The sequence below is a fragment of the Platichthys flesus genome, chromosome 2, assembly GCF_949316205.1.
Source record: "Platichthys flesus chromosome 2, fPlaFle2.1, whole genome shotgun sequence".
Classification (NCBI taxonomy): domain Eukaryota; kingdom Metazoa; phylum Chordata; class Actinopteri; order Pleuronectiformes; family Pleuronectidae; genus Platichthys; species Platichthys flesus.
In genome coordinates, this window is record NC_084946.1 from 15,227,066 (window position 1) to 15,248,483 (window position 21,418).

General features: G+C 40.6%; 2 protein-coding genes across 6 annotated transcripts; one reads left to right on the top strand and one right to left on the bottom strand.

Moving 5' to 3' along the window:
* Positions 1 to 765: 765 nt before the first annotated feature.
* arpc4 (actin related protein 2/3 complex, subunit 4) lies at positions 766 to 4,696 on the top strand. Its single transcript, XM_062400827.1, has 6 exons — positions 766 to 906; positions 1,715 to 1,833; positions 1,922 to 2,033; positions 2,135 to 2,230; positions 3,803 to 3,973; positions 4,210 to 4,696. The coding sequence occupies exons 1-6, from the start codon at positions 904 to 906 to the stop codon at positions 4,213 to 4,215; spliced, it is 507 nt and encodes a 168-aa protein (XP_062256811.1). The 5' UTR covers positions 766 to 903; the 3' UTR covers positions 4,216 to 4,696.
* pfkfb4b (6-phosphofructo-2-kinase/fructose-2,6-biphosphatase 4b) lies at positions 4,694 to 20,290 on the bottom strand. 5 transcript variants are annotated; one of them, XM_062400813.1, is made up of 14 exons: positions 20,159 to 20,290; positions 12,533 to 12,649; positions 12,313 to 12,409; positions 11,149 to 11,215; positions 10,968 to 11,042; positions 10,826 to 10,882; positions 10,137 to 10,258; positions 9,848 to 10,055; positions 9,618 to 9,764; positions 9,424 to 9,528; positions 9,203 to 9,332; positions 8,560 to 8,622; positions 8,201 to 8,265; positions 4,694 to 6,221 (listed from the first exon to the last, which is right to left on the bottom strand). In XM_062400813.1, exons 1-14 carry the CDS (start codon positions 20,199 to 20,201, stop codon positions 6,162 to 6,164), a joined length of 1,356 nt encoding a protein of 451 aa, XP_062256797.1. In that variant the 5' UTR covers positions 20,202 to 20,290; the 3' UTR covers positions 4,694 to 6,161. The 5 variants fall into 5 exon arrangements, with proteins under 5 accessions (XP_062256797.1, XP_062256780.1, XP_062256789.1 ...); XM_062400796.1 differs by lacking the exon at positions 20,159 to 20,290 and adding an exon at positions 14,638 to 14,820; XM_062400805.1 differs by lacking the exons at positions 4,694 to 6,221; positions 20,159 to 20,290 and adding exons at positions 7,606 to 8,049; positions 14,638 to 14,821.
* Positions 20,291 to 21,418: the final 1,128 nt, after the last annotated feature.

The following is a 21,418-nucleotide window of genomic DNA, read 5'->3' on the forward strand; positions in this document are numbered from 1 at the left end:
CAAACAGATCATCATCAGCAAAATAAAATAACATCAGTCAGTTTTAAAATGGAAAAGGTAAAAACAAGTCGATGCATAAAAACTGAAACCATGATATGTGAAAACGAATCTAGAGAAATTAACACTGACACAAAATCAGGATAAAAAATAATGTGGGAATAAATCCAAACTCAATCCAAAATCAGTTAATTTCTGGATTTCTCAGAGAGAGACTGATATTCAGTACATTCATAGTTTGAGACACAAGCTTATCAGTCTCTCTCTGAACTTATTGAGCAAAGTGTTTTAACAGTACTTTGAAGTATCCTGAAATGATCTTTTCCACAGTGAAAATGGTGGACTTTATTTAGAAAAATTGTAAACAGTGAAATTGTTGGATTTTACTTTGAAAATCTCCAATTATATTCAGTAAAAATCGTTGATATTCCCGTATGTAGGTAGTCTCACTCTGAACCTATTGAGCAAAGTGTTTTTATAGAGCTTTGAAGTATCCAGAAATTACCTACTTGAAGCTATAAATGTGTGATTTTTAGTTTGTAAATTCTCAATTGGTATTGTCAAAATGCTATTCATAAAAATGATACAGGTAGGACAATATATACTTCTTGTTTATTTAATCCAAGAAATTATTTTTCAATTATGCATTTTGTATAGTCTCCATGTCATCAGTTTATTTTGAAAACCAGACGTAGGCCCACATGTGTTCTTCTTCTAACTTCGAGTACTCCGTATCCGTCCCATAGATGTACATCGATAATATTCATTGTGAATATATTTTTGTTATTGATATAATAAATGTGATGGATGTTAGATCAGCAGCAGCTCAGAGGAGGCAGAGCGGACTTCCGGTGTTCTGACAATTGAAGCTACTTCCGCCTTTAGCTGTTCTACTCCTCCAGAGAAATGGTGAGACAAACTGCACATTTACACTGACACACTGACCGAGTACGTTTTAACATTTAACCGTATCGACATTAAACCGTAGCAGCTCCTCGACTAACGGCACATCCGTGTTAGGAGGCCTCAGCGCGTTTCTTCCTCCAGATGTTGTAATCTCTTCCAGCTAAGCTAGCCAACAGGCTAACGTTAGCTGGTCCTGGCTCAGAGGAAACAAGCGAGAACAGAATCATTCAGCGTCTTAGAAGCGATCAAACGTATCACTGCCGGTGCTGGAGTCGTAGTGAGATGTTGTTCAGTATAATGTCAAAGACCATGATGGACTCGAGATGACGCTGCTGCTGCTGTTGCTGCAGGAACTCCTGATGACGCGGCTCGGTTTTAAATGTAGTTACTGTGCAGCTGCTAGTTCTTGTTACCAGCCACAGTCGCGTCAGTATCATCCACAGGTCGTAGTGTGACACTGATGCACACCACCGCCACACAATGGTATTCGATGTGTTTGGACGGAGGTCTGCTCCTCAGCAACACATCTCAAGCAGCCCAGCTGCAATCAGCTTTATGAGGCCAAGAGCAATTACATATTAAAACGTTCACATAATTATTAAATATGAAGAAGCTTCGGATCAAGTGCTAGTTGTCATGTTCAGATCCAACGTGAACGAGCAGTCGCCTCTTCTGGTTTGAGAGCAAAGCCAGATTGTAATCAGTTTAACCAGGGAGGAAGTGTGTAATCGAAATCATGTCTCCAGTCAGTCCGAGCTGCGCTTTCAGATTGGCTCTCTTTGATGAACCGATCACTTGTGCTCCTCCTCAGACGGCCACCCTGCGACCATACCTCAACGCGGTGCGCGCCACCCTGCAGGCCGCCCTCTGTCTGGAGAATTTCTCATCGCAAGTGGTGGAGAGACACAACAAGCCAGAAGTGGAAGTGCGGTGAGCCTGTCATCGGGGCTTTAAAACAAATAAGTAGAAGAGTATGAAAGCACCATTATTAAGAGTATTTGTTTCGTTCCACTTCCAGAAGTAGTAAAGAACTACTGCTCCAGCCAGTGATCATCAGCCGTAACGACAAGGAGAAGGTTCTGATCGAGGGCTCCATCAACTCCGTCAGAATCAGCATCGCTGTCAAGCAGGTCGGTCGGCCAACCAACTGATGGGCGCATAGTAACGCATAAAAGGACCATATGTCAATGTTAGAGAACTGACAGCTGTTTCCCTCAACCTGCTGCTTTAGGCAGACGAGATCGAGAAGATTCTGTGCCATAAGTTCATGCGTTTCATGATGATGAGAGCAGAGAACTTCTTCATCCTCAGGAGGAAACCCGTGGAGGTATGTGGACGTTGAAAAAGGGTCAAACACATTTACAGGGTTTAGTTTGACGTTTCTTTTCATTTCCTCTATGATTTTATCCAGTTTTACTTCATAAAACCCTGAATGATCATGTCTGTTTAGAGCTCTTGAATATTCCAGTTAAAAAACCCAGTGCTCTGTAAAAAATGTATGGTATTTCATCTTTGAGAAATTACGACATGTAATGTATGTTTTATCATGAAATGAATGAATACATAAGAAATGCCCAGAAACAAGTAATTGCTTGATGAGAGACTTGGTTTGATCGAGCCCCAGAACTCCAATCTCCTCATCTGGGCATCATGAGTACCAGTTAGTGATTGCCACTTACATCTTGGCATGATGGGCTCAGGTTAGCTATCCACAAGCCCTAGCACATTTGGCGCTCTAGGCAAGCTTCACTCCTGGCGCCCCCCCCCCCCCCCCCCCGAAAAAATTATTTCTTTCTTCGTCGAAGTTGCTTGGACACACACACTCTAACCATAAGCCTCAATGTGCTAGCATGTTCTGACAACACCAAGGAGGTTCGTACCTCAATTTTTGCCTCATTTTACCCTAATGTTAGATCCATTTTTGTAATGTCAAAGTATTGGTTGGAGATATATGTTATGGGTCCCAAAATTGATACCACAGCAACAAAGTATATCTGTAGAATACAGCATGAATGCAGCAGCAGTAACGACACGAAGCATTCAGTTCCTCATCCAGACTGCATCTTATTCAAATTAAACACAATTTCAAGTACAAGCATTTCTTTGAGTGTAACTGCATTTTTAAGTGCATAAAACATACATTCAATTATTATGGTGTCTCTTTCCTCCAAACATCTTAATATACATCATCACTCATAAAGAAATATAAACATTTACAATATAGACCTATTGAACATTAGCTTATAACTGGTCTTTATAAGGCAAAATAACAATTCATGAATTACAGAGTCTGTGTGTGTCGGAGCTGAACTACACACTGTAAAGTAAACAATATACGATCGCGACCCGCCTGCAAGACGACGTGCAGGTAAAATAAACACCTATACAGGCGAACGTAGCCCCGCCCACCTAGTGCGCGAGCGTCTCTCCTCACTGCCCAGCGGAGTTTCTAAGTTGTACCAGTCAACACGTCTCAATGACACCCGTGGTGATCAAGCGAGGCTTTAGGAGCTAACGTAGGAGCTAACGTAGGAGACTCTCACTCACTACTGCCCTGTAGAATACAGGATGGAAGCAGCAGCAGGAACGACACGGAGCATTCACTTCCTCATCCAGACTGCATCTGACAGTACGGGGTGCAACTGCTCCCGTGCATAACGTTCCACCTGAGTGCTGCTGTCATTCACTGATTTCTCTAATGAAACTACTTAAATTACTGTCAGAGTAATTAAATACAATATTTTTGGCCATACCACATAGAGATGGCGCAGTTTTTGGCGCCCCCCTCTGAGTGGCGCCCTAGGCAACCGCCTATGTCGCCTGTAGGAAAGACCGGCCCTGCTGATGGCATTCGGAATTATTTGTCTTTACAATCCATCTCTTTGCTTTTTCTATGCAGGGGTACGACATCAGTTTTCTAATCACCAACTTCCACACAGAGCAGATGTACAAACATAAACTGGTGGACTATGTGATTCATTTCATGGAGGAAATTGACAAAGAGATCAGTGAAATGAAGCTGTCAGTCAACGCTAGAGCTCGTATCGTCGCTGAAGAGTTCCTCAAAAATGTAAGTTTTATTCGTCTACATTTTGAATTAGTGGTTTGTTTTTGCATTATATTTCATATTAGGGTGACAAACTATTTACTATTGTTTCTGATTGTGTTCAGTTTACTGCTCATTACTAAAAATGTTTATTAAAGTGTTATTATGGTGTATTATTATATTCATATAAAATCTCTACGTATTTCTTGTTTGTGAGATGTTTTTTTAGCTCAGACGTTGTTTTTGTTTTGCTCTTGCAGTTCTGAAACTGAGGAATACATTCTTCTTGCAATCTTGGCCAACACTTTGGAGCGTTCCCATCACAGGGCAGAGACGAGACAAAACGCAGAGAGAAGTTCAGAAATATAAGATGTACAGTAAATATGTACTGGCCGATAAGGTTCTGGCAATAAACCTTAAACTTCCCTGTGCTCAGAAATATTGACATTTGTACATAATGAATATTTACAACCGACATGAACTTCTGCCTTTTAGAACATTGGAATATGTGAAGTCACGTCCTTAAACAAGAATCAGTATTAATGAGCACAGGGTAATATGGAAATAAGTATTTAAATGTTTATACATCCACAAAACGTATGCACATTTCATTTTGCTGTTTTGTTACGAAATTAAGGCAATCAACCAGTACACGTTTCTTGTGTTAGTACACAGAGTAGACCCTACTGTTGATCGACCATTTAAATGAATAGACATGTTGGATAAATAAAAACATTATTCTTTGTATTTTGGTGATTTCTTTTTTTAATCTGTTGTGGTTTTATTGACAGCAGCTCTGTCTCTCTCCATAAACATCACTGGTTTATTGAGATCATGACGTCTGACCACAAACAAGGCATTGAGAATATTTTTCTGTTATATACAATATCAAATGTAAAATATTACAGAAAGTGTACACTTTTCAAAAAAGACAAATATAATACATATTATTTTCACACACAACTTACGTCAAACAAACGTGCATGTACAGTGTATACTGTACCTTATTTTATAATCCAAATACAACCAGGTACTTGATTGATGATAGAATTATTATATATTATTAGTCGTACAGTGTTAAGTGTCACACTTATGACTGAAGATTTGTGATATAACTTTTACTTAATTTCTTAAAGACTGAAACCCAATAAGGTTCCTTTTTCTGAAGTCTGTTTGAATTAAAGAGCAGGAGCTGCAGGGCATTCAGAAAGTTCACTACTCCTTCACTACATATTTTGTCTTGCCCAGCCTCATGCTGAATAAAAAAACATTTTCTTGCTTCAATCTAGACTCAATTTTAAGGGTTTTCAAATGTACTAAAAAGTAAAAACCGAAATATCCCATGAAGTGTTTCATGTGGAATGTTTCTACATCTTGATTTGATTCTGTCTGTTGTCAATTAAATTGTTGGACATGCACACGCACTCCTCTTCTCACATCTGACAAGCAAAGGTTGAAGGAGATGCTAAAGGAGCTAAACTTCAAGTGTCACAGCAAAATATCTGACTACTTCTGAAAAAATGAAATGTGAGTTTTTCCAAATCTACAAAAATGTCAGCCTATATTGGCTTTGTCATTATGTGTAACTAACAAATGGACTGTTCACTGCACATATGTCAGAAAATGGTTGCATTTATAATGCTAGTTCCACTTTTTAAGGTGACTTTTTTTTGTTTGCACCTTTGGAATGTTTTTTACCAGCTGAAATCAAAGTAGGCAAACCCAACAAACAAGCTGGTTCTTTTTTAAACTATAAATTGATAACCAGGAAAAAGATGTTCTTCTTTTACAAAAATGTAAATATTCGTTTGTTCCTTCAGGGATTAAGGACATTGATCAAAGGTGTTTTGGGGGTTATAGTACATGTTCCTCATACAAGGGAAAACATCACAAACACAGAAAGCACCTGGCGATATACAAAGAGCCCAAAAAGTAGATTTAAACAAAATCCACTAGAAAAGACGGACAAAGTGAAGGGAATATTACAAGGACAACTAAACTACATATAAAAAAATATTGGCGTTTTCGGGCTACAGGACCATTACAGTTCACAGCAAACAGATGTATAAAAATGGATCGTATTTACTCAAAGTGCTTTATAGTTGAAGTCTGGGGAGATGCTCATTTCTCCGGATCAGTGACAGATGGGGAGCATCACCGTTACGATGACTCTGTCGGACGAGGTCTCAGCTGTAACAGGAAGTGCGGGAGATCAGAAGTGAGCTGGGACTGTTAGCAGGGCGTCTTCGGTGCTGCGGAGCACCGTCACATTCTGAAAGAGCCATAACAGAAGAGCGGACTGAGTTATAGTCTCACATTACTTATCTGACTTTTATAAATTGGATTTTTTCACAGAGAAAACCCTTGATGACATATTGTCTTCATGAAGAGCAATTGTGAGTAGAATGGCTTGTGATATTCATTCATTCATCTGACTGTCAATGTGTTAGCAGTGAAAGTACTTTGTGGCTTTTTTTAATATGTAATAATCAATTTGAACTTTTTTGAGTTTAGACATTTAAAACTAACCTCATAATCATATAAATGACAAATCAACAGAACAGACATTTTCAGGAGAAGCAACACACATGTGAGCATGTGACTGTAGGGAACAATTCATCTGTCTCAATTATAGTCGGATGCCCAGCTGAACCATGAAACAGGTTCTGCTTGATGTAATTAAAAACTGTAATACTGACCATGAAAGGTTTCCTTCTGTACATGCTTTTACTTTGTGATGGTAAAAATAGTTGTTTGAATAAAATGTTATTTAAAGTTTATCAGGCGGTAATTTGTGGCCTGAATTGGACAAATCCAACGGATATCATTTAATGTTGATTTCTTACGTCTTACTTCATGGTTCACATGGACACCTTACTGTTGACACAAGATAAAAATGTGTTTACAGCTGAATAATGATAATTTTTCAGTGTCAAATCGCTTCTGAAATGTGTTCTGTGATTGTGCACTTTCCAGACACAGTCATGACATGAGTGCAGTTCATGTTTGACATAAAAACAAATGAATACTGATGTTTCCACCAGAAAAATGAACAGAAGAGTGATTGTTTTTTCAATTTGTACATTTATGTTCACATGAGTAAACCTTGACAAAGACAAAAACAAAGAAAATTGTGTCATTTGATCAAATAATATAAAAGTTGTTTTCGCCAGCGACGTAAAAATTATTACTGAATTCATTATAAATGAGGTCAATCCTAATTTCACAGGACATCACAGATTATCCTTCATTTTTAAACAGAAAATAAATTCTAAAAACAAGAGAATGGAAATGATATATTGCATTTCTATGCAGCAAAATTAATGTTGATGTTAAATGTATTTGTTCTACTACGAACAAGTAAAAAGCCAGTCAGGTTATAAAGCATACATGGAAACAATTTATGTAAATAAAATCAGGGGAGAATTCATGATTTGAAAAATTAATTTATATCAGAACTAAAAACAAACGTAATGTGCTTGTTCTTATGATATAATTCAGATTGTTCGACCACACGTCGTTTCTACACTTGTAAAGAACCAATGCATTTCCTATCCTCTAACCTTGACATTAGATGACCTCTAATCTTTAGCTCCAAACTCAGAAAGTCTGCGACATCGCAGCAAAGCATGCATCATCCATGCTAACATTACGTATGATGAGAGGTGAGGACCAGTCAAAATGTACCCACACAGGTCTAAAAGTCTAACAGGTCCTCACAAATTTAGGCGGACCAACACACGCACACACACAAACACACGCACATGATCACAGTTGAATCCAGTTATGTCAGTTAACATAACAAACAAAAATATCAAACGGAATTGTAACATTCCTTTCTGACACCAATGAGAGGTCAACATGAAACCAGAGGTCATGGTGGAGGTAGGAGTGTCAATGTTAAGCAATTTCACAGCTGTCATGGTTACCACCATGGATCTCCTGTGGACGGACACAGCTTCCTGGTTGTGAAAGATTTACATTCTTGATGAGACGAGCGGGACGGATCCCCAGGGACTAGTCTGCGTGCTTCAGGGCCGAGATGAAGAAAGTGTGGAAGACACATTGTGCCTCTCCAGAGATCACGCTTCACACTGCTTCTAAACACACAGCGGTTTCTGAGACGAGGTCCTGATTCAATCGCAGATCACAGAGGATGTTGTCTTGAACTTGAGGGGAAACCCCTGAGGTGGATTCAACTTGTTTACATTGTCTGCTGACAGACCTTTGTGTGCTGCCTAGGATACCTACCTCTGGTCTGTCTCTGTGGGTGTTCACAGCATCCACGCTTAAATAGACAGACTCCACTTTACATCCTGGGTGAGAGCAAACAAAACAAGAAGGATCCAGTTAGGTGCACGCTATCTGACAACTGTATATCAAAGAATTAATATGATGCTGTGTTGTTTATTTTTGTGCTATAAATGAATCTTCAAAGCAAAATTATAAACTGGAGATGATTCATTATTACGTTTTCTTTTGGTAGTAACAAAATAAAACCAGAGTTCTACATCATTGTTATCAGCAACATATAACTACAAGAGGTTACTGCTATAGAATATTTACAGTAAATACATGATATGAGCTTATAAAAAAATGGTGTAACTCACCGTAAGCCATGGGGGTCAACTTTAATACTGAGTGCAAAGGGCACTTAAGATAAGGCAACTCATCTGTGGAGACAGAAACAGGAAGTCAACATCTTCATTTCAATTGTTGAGGTCAGATTGTAAAACATGTTTTCACTTGAGGCTGCAAATGTAACTAAGTCCTTTTCAAAATGTTGCAATTCAAAACTCGAAACGAAATAAGCAACAGTGCCACCTGCAGCCAAACGTGTTTATTCTATCTAATGAAATTTTCATGCAGAGATAAACAAAGCGTATCAATGAGTTGACTGAAGCTCTGACTGCGCAGTCCCACTCACTGACCTGAAACCTAACTGAACAAATAACAAAATGGTAAGAAATACACAAAACTCTTTAGAATTCTTTATAGTTTAAAGTTTCCTCACTGAACATCAGAGATAAATGCATATTTTTTAATGGTGTCTCAGTCTTTTGAAGTGATCTCCCGTTTGGCACCACTCTTGAACCTCCTGGGCGTGATCCTTGCAGGAGATCTTACCGGCTCACCAGAGTTCCATAGAGCAAGAACAGGTGTTCAGTGTGAGGCATTCCAAGTCAGTTTACCATAAAACTAATACAATGTATACTCTAAATTGGAAAATAATAAAGCTTTTGTACTTCATACCTGCAGACTTGTCCAGGAAATATGCAAGAAGACAGCGCATCACTGCTTGGTGACAAATCACCAGAATGTTCTCTTGTCTCTCCAACTCCATGATCACCGGCTCCAGTCGCTGCACCAGGTCTTCATAGGACTGAAAATCACAGACACGTCGAACACAGTCATGAGGACAGTAACACCTACAAACCATCAGGATGAGACATGTGTAAGAATCTCACTCTCACCTCTCCTTTAGGATAGCGGTAGCGGTACTTGTCTTGGTCTCTCAGTGCGAACTCCAGGGGGTAATGCTCTTGAATCTCTTCGTACTTCATTTCCTCACACACGCCCTGAAAGACAGATGATGTGTTTAGCTCAAGAAGATAAAGGCTCCAAATGAGTTGCTGTGTCAATGTCACAAATACAGAAATCAACGTACAGCATCTATTTCGTTGAGAGGCTTCCACTGTTCGTATGGCACTCCAAGGCACTCTGCGGTCTGGATTGTCCTCTTCATCTGGCTGGTCCACACCTTCAGTTCTTTGATATTCTGCTCCTGGAGGAATTTCCTCAGACTTTTGGCAAACTAGAAATCCAGACCATTGTATAAATTAGATCTATCCGATGAAAGCTCCGGTTTTGAATTCACCAATAGTGACAAACACACACCTCTTTCCCTCTGTTAGACAAACCAGAGTCTCCCCCGATGCGTCCCTTGATATTGAGGTCACTCTCGCCGTGACGACACAGGTAGATGGAGCGTGGCGTAATGTGGATGTTCATCAGGTAGTAGACGATTCGACTCTGGATGTGATCAGCAACACGGTTCACCAGGTATTGACGGCCCACGTCAATGATCTTTATGTAGGACAGGTCCCTGGAGCAGGAAAGTCAGTTACACACCTACGATCTTTTGGAGCTGATTTAAATCCACTCTGTTGTTTTTGTGTGTCCTCACCTGTCCAGAGCCTCATCCAGAGGCTGGTAGGACGACTCGTAACATTTGATTCTCTCCATGAAATCCTCGACGGCCTCCTCTGTGTTGCAGTGAATGTAGTCTGGGCTTCCCAACTTCACTTGCTACAGGAGAGGAAACACAATGAGAGGATGTGAGCAGAGAGAAGGGCGTGACGGCTGTCTGACGCTTTAAACACTTTGTCATTCCGAGTTTGTTCAAATCTGATCGAGAGCTCCACTGTTCTCTTCCCTCTGACCCTGCTCATCAGCAGCAGACGCAGGTTTTAATTGGATCTGGCTTCAATGGGCAGTGTTGCAAACGTGATCCCCGGTTGAATATTAATTTGGCTAATTTGAAGTTAGCGAGCGCCGCAGCCTTTGGTGGGTTTGTGATGTTGAACATGACGAGGGGAGGAAAAACAGAAAGGCAAACTCCTCGGCTGGCAATAGGAAAGGAGTCAATTGCCTCTTTTAATGGTTTTACTCATGTTAAAAACCTGCACATTTTGGTGTAAAACAGGTTTTAAAATTATAGCTAAAATTCAGCTTGCATAACTTTTTTCAAATAAAAATATCCACCTATAAGAAACTCTACAACACTCACATTGCATATGCTTTGATTTGAAAATATCACTTAAGTATGCAACTATTTAAACGAGACAGGATTGAATAAATTGAGACAATACTTACCACTATATTTTGTGCAATGACATCTGGGTCCTCACACACAGACTCCACAAAAAACACCTGCATTGACAAAACAACATTTTAGACTCAGAGAACATTAATTCAATAGGACTAATGATTCAGTTAAATTCCTTGGTGAAAATACCTTGAACCCGTTCTGATCGGCGAACTTCACGATGGTTCCTCTTCTTTCTCTTGTTGTATTTGTGGCATCAAAGACCTGAAACAGCAGGAAAAAAAGAATGTCTGATGAAGCCCTGACTTATGCTTAATTATTGTATTAATAATATGTCAAGCAGACTTCAGGGGCCGTATCAGGGACTCACCGCCACCTGCCCTCCTTCAACACACAGGTACTGCCGAACATCATTGAGAGCTGCCATTGCACAGTGACTGTTGAAATACAGCAGACACAGTCAGTTCACTGCATGTCCAACACTTTTTACCAAGTAGCTGCAAACACTTTTGAAGTTTGGAAGACAAGTTGTAATAATCTCTAGGCCTTTTATTATGTTATGTGTGGGAAAATTATGAGAGACTGTTAAATTTGACAATGGTTTACAAAATGATAGTATTTAGAACAGTAATAAGTCCTTCAGAAAGGTGGACATAGTGAAAAGAAGATATTCATTATTTGAAGACAAATGAGGATCACACAATCCTTTTTGATTTTAAAGAAGTAAAAATTAAATAGAAAGTAGTTCCATGACTACCCACTGCCCTAAAAACTGAGTGTTGTAAGGGAAATGTAACATTTGACCACAATATGATCATGTTTATTTCCCCTTTGATTGATCATGATTGAATCTCATACAATGTAACCTTGATCCTGTGGTTTCCTGTACTACTGAATGATCTTGGACTGATTGCTTTAACTAAGGCATTGTTGTTTTCATGTCATCAGAAGATCCCAACCTTTGACTTTGTAACAACCCCCACCAGACAAGGAGGGGTGAGCCAAATGTATAAAGACAAGAACTGCTTCCCATCGGGTGCATATTACAAACTAACCTTTGTCATATGCACCATGCACTGAGCATTGAAGTGCGACAATACTGCAGGACATTTGTGTCCCGTTTCCTCGTTGCTATAGTGGGATTGTAGAAAATTGCCACAACTGTGTATACAACTTTGGGAAGTGCAATGAATCAAGCTAACCCCAGAAAGTAACTGATATCTCAGAAACTCTGGAAATCTGATTTGTAAACAGATAATTTTGGCAATATCAGTGATTTTCACTTCTGCTTTCAATTCAGGTTTATGCTCATTTTAAATTTGTTCTATAATTTTTGACTTAAGATTCACCAGATTTTATTGAACTGTTTTCTGTATCATACACCTACAAGACAGTAGGATTAGTAACTGCAGTATAACGTGACTGCTGGTTGTCACTCCAGCAGATTTCACAGTTCTGGTGGCTGGTGGCTGTATCCAGCAGACCTCCCCTCCATGATACAGGTTGAGTGTTGGAGAAATCAATGTGGACTCACCGTCTGATTTTTAAACCTTCTTCATTATCTGGACGGAAAAACTCAAAGGACTTGTAGATCTTCAGACACTCCCTCCGATACTGGCCGACATTGAACTCTATTGCAAACAGACAAAATTTGTGTTTAATGATGGAGCGGTTCAAATTTGTTTGCGCTTGACATTTGTAAAAAAAGGAAATGCCCTGTGCAAGGTTTGTGAGTTTGTGGGTTCAGTCTCTACCTTTGGTTGGCACACCGATCCAGTTCAAGTAGCGTGTGAGCTTCTTCGAAATGTAAGTCTTCCCTCGGGCTGGAAGTCCCACAGTCACAATGAGCGTCGGGCAATTGGTCATACAGACTGAAAGTGAAGCAGACACACAAAGCAAAACTTTTATTAGATTCTACGCGCAGCCCTGTGTCTTCCTTTTGATATTCAGCTGAATGAATCCCAACAGGTGTAAAGCAAAGTGGTCAAAGGCCCATAGAAGTGACAAAGTGAATAAATGTCCCTGGCACACACTGTGTGACAGGCACACACTGTGTGACAGGGACACACATTACTACAGAAAATCCCTGCCAGACAGAGGAGGGAGAATTGCTACAACAACTCAAACAGGCTTTGAAACATGTTTGAGACCAGTTCCTAAGGAGAATGAGAAAAAAATGAAGAAATGTCAAGAGGATAAGCCAAATATCAGAAGCTGATGATGAAAATGAGCAACTGAATAAGGTATTCAGACGAAGAAGAAGGTGAGGTGTTCATTTTATCAACCTTGACCCACTTGTGGTTCAGAGGGACATGCTGAGCAATGTGAAATACTTGGGTCACTGTTACAGAGTGAGGGTTAGTGGAACATTACCAAGGCAATACTTGTTTTAACCAACAGAGGGTGGTATGTGAGTGACTGTCTGCTGTAATTACAGCAGCTGTCAATGAACCTTGGTTTTAATTAGTTGTTTGAAAACATTGATAGATGACCTTGTGATTGGTTGATTGTGTGTATCAGCGGGACCATGATACTACAACTCCCCCTGCCACTACAGCTCAGACTCCAAATGCAAAAGATGACAGCGTTCGTATCCGGGATATTTTAGCTTCTTTTCCGTACAATGCCAGGAAGTGGAGACGCATCATCCATTAAAAACAAGAAAGCACAACTAGCTGTTACTTATTGTTGCATGTACATATGTATATAGATGGGCTAAGAAGTTTCGTATTCATGGTGCCATGTTTCATGTTTGTTTGATGGATATCAAGAGAAAATATTAGTAGAGAAGATTAGCTTTTACAGCTAATGTAGTTAGGACTAGTAGGTTAGCTTGTATGATGTAGTGTTCTTGTATAAGATGAAACAGGGGAATGCTACATGTAAAAATGATGATAGAATCTGTTGCCTTGACTTCACTACAGTTTGCTGCATTGTTGTTGCTGTACTGATGAACAGCAGGCACAGATGAGCTCGAAACACAGGATAGTCAGTCAAACAACAGTTAATACTCTACACTGACTGTTTATTGCATTTAAACTGCAAATAAATGAATCTGACACCTCGATGGAGATTGTCATAAACAGCATTTTAGATTCTGAGCCAGCATTTCAAAATTGAAATACTTTTTTTTATTTTTTACCCTGAAATTGGTTCAAAGTGTAAAACTGTAGCTTATACAGAAATAAAACCAATTAAAGTAAAACCCCTGTGCACTTCTTCAGATATGTTCCTCATGTCACAGATAATATGGAGAACGACATTTCATCACATATAGTGAGAATTTTATAAAATAAGAAATCAAAGTTTAGAGATCAAGTTGAAGAGGGTTAAGTGCCACCTCCAGGGCTGGGCTGGCTGCAGAGTGTTTGAAAAAGAAAACAGCTTGAGACAGTCAGAGCTTGACTCAGCAAAGACCAGGTGAGCTGCAGAGAGAGCAGACCAGACTGAAAACTGCTCTGCATAATCACGGACACACACACACACACACACAAACACTATCAGACATGTGGGATGTTAGAGAGGTGGTCCTGGGTAATTCCATGCGTTTGGGTCATGAGTGTGTCATTTGGTCTGATTCAATTAAGCGGGATTCTAATTTTTTCTAAGTGCTATTCTAATTTTTCTCCGTGCGTGATATTTCATGGTAAAAATGATGCAACACAAGAGGCAGGACTATTCGGCAGTTTGTGCGCAACATCCAAAACAACCGTGAAACGCGAGAATTTAATACAACCTATATTACAGCGGTGAAAGGACAGATGGCCTCAGGAAAACGATAAGACGCGAGAAGGACCGTTCGGAGGCACGCATCGCATCACCTCCCGGTCACATCCTCTGACGCTCAGCCGCATCTTACCCCGTCTCTGCGCTATGTGGCCGTTTTGACACGGCATCCAGATCTTCTGGAGCGGGTTCTGAGTGAGCTCCCGCGGGGAAGTGTTCGACACGAAGTCCTCGTTGTCCAACATGCTGGATGTCCCCCTCCTAACCTGAGCACACACACTGAATGAGGCGGGGGGCTGCAGACCCGGCAGACTGATTCAGTAGCAGCAGGAGGAGGGAGTATGTCACATATCAGCTGAGGAACAGCAGCTCCCCGTCACCGTAACGAACGGAGAACATGCGCAACCCAAAGTGATGGAGCAAAACAAAGCGCGTGGAGCAGGAGGCACTGTAACCACTATTTCATACATGTTGTTCCTAAACATTATTACTATAGAGCAATTCTGTGATAATCGATATAATGCCAGACAATCATATCATAAATAAACCGTGATAACTGCCAAAAGACGCTTTCGAACATGCACTGAACTCTGGATAATCTCCAAACATTTTCGGAGGGGCAGTACGTGAGAGGATAATGTCCGAACAAGAGAGTCTGGACCTTCTGTGGAGTTTCTGTTTCCAGTCCTTGAGATTAAAGTCCACATAAAGTCTTTAGGATCCAAATGTGAAAACACAACAGGACATCCTCCGCCTGATTCAATACAAGTGAGTGGGCTTGTTGATGCGAAACCCAAATACAAAATATAAAAGCCTCAGAATAAAAAGCACTGCCAAGATAAGGACTGATGCCAGTGTTGATGTGCTGTAAACAACAACATGTGATCTCCGCAGCGGAATTTATACATTAAAAATCTTTATGCACCACCCCTCACCTGAACAATCCAGAGATTACATGTGCTGTAATGAAAGCATCTGAGTTGAGCAGCTAAAGGGTCTTTTCTTTTCTATTCCTCATGACCAATCAAAGTTTTACATTCATACAGTGCTTCGATATGCAGCGCTTTCTCTTTGAGAAGGAGCAATTTGGGGAAAGTCTTTGGATATGACAAATAAAACTCCTTGAATCTTTTTCACAAACACATTTCCAATTGAGACAGAGAAGCCCTGATCTTTGTTTCTTGGAATGTCGCGTTACCGTAATACTTCGTTTAGAGGACTGAGCTGTAGCAGGAAAAAGGGAAACGAGTGAACAAAAACAAGTGTTCTGTTCACGCGCAACACGCATGGGCAGTGAATGCAGCGGGCGACTGGACCAATCAGAGAAGAGACGACAGCTCCAACAGCCAATAGGAGAAGAGTACCTGGGTTACGGAGGGCGTGCATTATGAAGAAAACTATCGCAGCCTCAACAGCGACACGACCCAGGCACGGCCCCCCCCCCCACCTGGGTCACGACCCCGCATCCTTCTCATGGCAAATGTCATCAACTAGTCAATGACACACACACGAACAACACCTCCTGGTACTATGTCAATACTTCATCCAGGATTTGAATCAGCTGCTCTTGTTGTTGGTATTAGACGTAATTTACTATTGTATTCATTTATTATTGAAATAATGATAATTATCATTAGGGCCAGAGCACAGAATGGTGAGAGGCCCTATTGAAATTGTAAGGATTTTTATTATTTATCATTAATGTTATTATTTTAAAGAAACACAACCATAACAGATTAATGCAGTAAATGTATTATATTGGTTTAAAAAATAGATAAATTAAGAGAAGCAGATGTTATAATACATCTTGTTATTTTTTCTGATTATGATTAATGTGGTCTAAAGCACGAATAAGAGTTGAAGGATATGTTACAAACCTAAGTGTCCATTCACAGAATCAATCAATCAATTATTAGGATTGATTTGGACATTTTCCCAACATAAACTTGTTTCCAGCTTCTCAGGTGTGAAGATTTATTGTTTTTCTTTGATTACAATCCGTGTAAATTCAATATTTTTGGTGTTGGGGTCTGACAAAGAGAACAAATAAAAATGTAATCATGAATTGCCAACCTGGTCTCTAATTCTAATGGACATTTTCAGTTTTTCTGGTGTTCTATGTCAAAATTTGTTATTACTACTTAAGAGAATTATCTGCAGTAAACAATTAAAAAAATGTAGTGTATAAATAAAAAAAAATTGAAAGCAAGGGAATGCTTGGCACATTCCAAAGTTATTCCCTCAAGCTATTTAGAAAAATAATCCTAATATTTAATAAGTGCCTTCAGTGCCAGAAACTGTTTGATATTTTTGCTAAACCGATAAGATTTCCATGGGCTCTCTTGTTCAATTAAAGCATAAAAACGTACATTACTTTTCTGTCTATCACTCATTTCCCTGTAGAAGAGTCAAGAAAAAGATGAGTGCAGCCTTGTGATGACTTGTTATGACTTCGGTAGCAGCACTGTATTTTTTTTGTCAGCCTAATGTAGTGTTAAACATTTGACACCAGGTGGCACTGTGCACGTATCTTTAAAGGCCACAAGAGTTGAATTTAGATGAACAGACATAGCCATTAGGACAAAGATGCATTAAAGAGGATGAATTACTCTGTGAGCGGAGTTGTGTTTAGTCCAGCATCAAGTGTAACAGTAAACACAGCCAGAGGTCAGTCAGCAGGTCAACAGGACCAATCCCATCAGCAAGATACTAAACCTCACACTTTGTAACGGTAATCCCATTAACACACATGTTATATAACCTTCAACACAAACAAAAACCCGCTAGAAAACATATTTCTGACGAAGAGTTGGTCAAAGTTAGTCTTCAAGCACTGACTCAACAGCTTATTGTTGTTAAAGTTTGTTATTATCAAGGCAAAACTGAAACAGTAAATACATAATAATTAGAATGAATCCAGTAATAAAGAAAGCATGTTATGTTTTTACGTTGTTTTATTACATCTGAAGTCTAGTTCACCATTGTAACTCCAGAAGTGTTTTGTGGACTCAGACACTTCACCCACCCAACCCCAGTGCATTTACATTTTTCAGATAACTATCCCTTTAATGCGACTAACAATTATTGACATGAAAACAGTATGATGCACCTGGGTAGTAGGATTTGAGATTAAGAGTCCCAGTAAATTAAATCCAGCAGATGAAGTGTTAACACTATTTAGACCCTAAATATGTTTAACATCAAAGTTCCAAAAAGATTCATTACTGGATTATCTGATGTTGTGTATTTACTATATACTGTAAAAGAGTTACCACAAAAAACAAAATGGTGACACTTACATTTATACTGATCCAGACAATAGCAAATTGAGTGGTTTTCTCCTCAAGACATCAAGACCTGAGAATTTAGGTTTCTGCTGCCCGTCTACACCACATGGCCAAATGTAAATGAGGTTACACTCATATTTAATTGTTGCTATAACAGCTACCGCGAAGATTTATGGACCCTGGCTGTAAAGATTTGCCCACACAACAGTGGCTGTCCTCAACTGAACTCAACCTAAAGGAATTGGCATGAGGACAGGGTTGTCCATATGGTTAACAAACTGTTATATTATCCCTCTGTGGTCTCTAGTGGTTTATATTAGGCCTAGAGATTCTTTCATTATCAATCAATCTACTACTTATTATGATGAACAATCGTCAAAAATGCTCCTCTCAATTTCCCAGAAGCCCAACGCAACGCTGCAGTCTGCAGTGTGAACATCAAATGTACAAAATAACACTATCATCATCTCTGCCCTTGAATGCTCCCAGATGCAAAAACAGCTGCTCCGTCAATGTCCACTGAGCAAGTGCACTGTAACTGCATCACAAACACACACACAGAGGCTACAGCTCTGCCTGAAGCCTATAATGAGATTCAGAGCGAGCGGGTGAACTTTCCCCCAGATAGAGAGCAGACAGAGGGAGGGAGGGAGCGAGCGAGGGAGGTGCAGAGAGAGAGAGAGAGAGAGAGAGAGAGAGACTGTGAATAAGGAGGAGGAATGATTTCTTGAGATTATTTAGAGCAGGGATGTGACGGAGATAGAACGAATATTGAGTAGAATAAGGAGATTGAAAGAAAGAAAGGTTGAGAAAAAGCAGGAGGCCGCTCTGAGGCATGTGGATGCTGATGGGCTGTGGGGTACACGGATACTGTGTAATGCACTTAGGGGTATGATCCAGATCTGCTGCATGCACTGAAGCATATTTCTCTCCCTCTGCAGCAATAAAAACATGGGGCTCTATCAAGCCGCAGCAATCCTGATGCTTTCACAACCAGTCTCCATTGCACTTCCAGCAGATTCATTTGCACAGAAATGGTTAGCAGCATCATACAGAAAGAGTAAAATACAGATCTGATATTTATTTGTTTCCCAGCATGCTTAAAATAAAGTCCCTACGTACGTACAAAGATGTGACTTTATAGTATGTTTTTCCTGTTTTTCTGCTCAGCCCCTGCCCCACCTCTCTGTGTGGAGGCACACAGCCAGAGCAGCACAGCAGTACACAACACAGCTCCTGCCTCACCAACACCGAGCCACGTTCATCCCCTGTACATCTGCCAAAACAGCTCCAGCTGCGGACACTAAAAACTACCGTGAACACATCCATGCAGGGGACAGCAGAGAATCCATCAAAGCTGTCACAACATGGCAGGACGGGGAAATGAATTGTTACCCTGTGGGCAACATGACTGATAGAATTACATAACAGTCTATTCTTATAATAACTGAGTCTTTGGATTATATAGGCCACGGTATTAGCAGTGGTCCAGATGCCATTAGAATGACCATGATGCCTTGTGTAGTACTCAATATATGAATCGTAGGACCTTCAACAATAATAGAGATGTAGAGGGACAACACTTCTTCCATCAGGGGGTTGAAGCAGCTGTCTTCCATGTTGTGCATAATAATCAGACTTTCCTTGTAGGAAACACATAACATATACTTAGTTAAAATTGAAATATGAGACACACATTGTGACAATCAGATCAGATCAGACTGGATTTATTCATGTGCACGGTATCTCTGGGGAAACAAAAGTTTCAGGGACATGAGCCTGGAGGTCAGGGTCAAGTTATCTTCACCACTCGCAACATAATCACAGTGGATCTACAACACAAAGCAGCCATGTTGTGTGGATCTATAACACCAAAATGACAGGGTGTTTGGGGACATGTAGGAAAACACACCGCCGTGTTTACATCCTCCTCTCCACTGTCCCTGCACGGATTAGCACACAGGCTAACCCCATCGGCTGCACACAGGCAGCAGCAGACGACGCTAGCTCCCTCAAACACCTCTGCTATCAGCAAAGTGACACGACCCATGTCTCCTCCGCATGAAACCTGAAACCAGCAGTGTTTCCTCCAGCTGTGTGTCGCAGTCAGTTCCGTGTCTCCGCGGAGTAGAGAACGCAGTCAGCTCCTGTGAAGCCTCGCTGCCTACGTGACACAGACTTGTTTACTTCGGCTAACCCAGCTGCTCCATAACACACGTACACACACACACTCTCACTCACACACACACACACATACACACACACACACTATTTCACTCACACACACACATACACGCTGTACACAGACCTGAGAGTCTGACGGAATAGAAATAAAAGTGTGTTATCAGCAGGAGCTCGCGTCCTTACCTGCCCGGTCCCTCGTGTTCCTCGGGCGGCAGGAGCCCCTCATGGTGCCCGTTTAAAAGCTGTTTGTTCCCAGTGTGACACAGAGAGTTAGCCGCAGCAGCAGCAGCAGCAGCAGCCCAGGGTGAAGCATTGAATGAACTGAGAGAGAGAGAGTGAGAGAGAGAGGGGGGCGTGTGCACGGGGCTTTCTGTACGCACGCGTGCACACCCACATCTTTCACAGTTTAGCTGCACCTCTATCTTTACCTGAAGGGATTTTCCACCGTCTGTCACATAGAGCAACCCCCCCCCCCCGAACCCCACAACAGGTTGAAATGATAATCTCATAAATGGAAAATGTTATATCATTTCAACTTAAACTGGTATTTAGGTCACCTGGAAGCAGAGACGAGCCGTGACCAAACCTGCTGACTTGTCTTTGGCTAAAAGTTTGCACACATTACTTCCAGCAGTTAAAGACAGCATCGTGATCATACATCTGAAGTCAGGTTAGGCTGTATGACAAAATTGTTTTGGCCCAGCATTGGCCCACACTGTCCCACTGTCACATAGTCATCCAGCCCACATACCACGTGCCTGGAATGAATGCATTTGTGCAGTCCGCTCCAGCTTGCCAGATCTGGAATGAAGCCATTGCAATACAGCAGGTAGAACAAAGGCTCACATCCATTTTGTCCGAGCCGCAAGAAGGCCTGAAGGACTGCACTATTGCATGAGGAGGCCCACATGCTATACCCCATTTAAACCCTTTTAGCTCTGTTTTTGTTCTCCACCAACCGGCAGTTAAATATCCGGTCTTTTAGCTGCAAAATTCCGCACTGTATCGATCACCATGTTCCTTCTCTGTCCGTGCACCTTTGCTGAGCAGGTATTGTTCAATGAACCAAAACAGTAAAGTTATGGGTTGAAGCTAAAATAACAAAACAAGGGGAAGTGGGATATTCATGTCAGCATCATATCTGTCACTATCAGTGACCCTTCTCACACATTGTCTTTGATACACTGATATAGAAACATTGACCTATGTGTGCTTAATGCATTTACCTTCATTAAGCACAATACTATATAATGTGGGGTCTTGCATTAATAATATTGAATACTCAGTGCACTCAGGATGAGGTCAGCCACTATCTGGATCTGTTGAAGACCCCAACTAACCACTGAGAACATTTTTCATTGCCCTCTTACAAATTGTAAACTTGTACTATTTTTGATCCTCTATGGAACAACTGGAACTGGAGCAGACAGGGTGGAGGAATCT

Coding starts and splice junctions, on each gene's coding strand:
- arpc4 (XM_062400827.1), top strand. Junction 2,034..2,134: donor TCAGCATCGCTGTCAAGCAG/GTCGGTCGGCCA, acceptor CTGCTGCTTTAG/GCAGACGAGATCGAGAAGAT. Junction 2,231..3,802: donor TCAGGAGGAAACCCGTGGAG/GTATGTGGACGT, acceptor TTTTCTATGCAG/GGGTACGACATCAGTTTTCT.
- pfkfb4b (XM_062400779.1), bottom strand. CDS start 14,749: ATGTTGGACAACGAGGACTTCGTGTCGAACACTTCCCCGCGGGAGCTC. Junction 9,529..9,617: donor CTCTCAACGAAATAGATGCT/GTACGTTGATTT, acceptor TCTGTCTTTCAG/GGCGTGTGTGAGGAAATGAA. Junction 8,266..8,559: donor GTTGACCCCCATGGCTTACG/GTGAGTTACACC, acceptor GCTCTCACCCAG/GATGTAAAGTGGAGTCTGTC.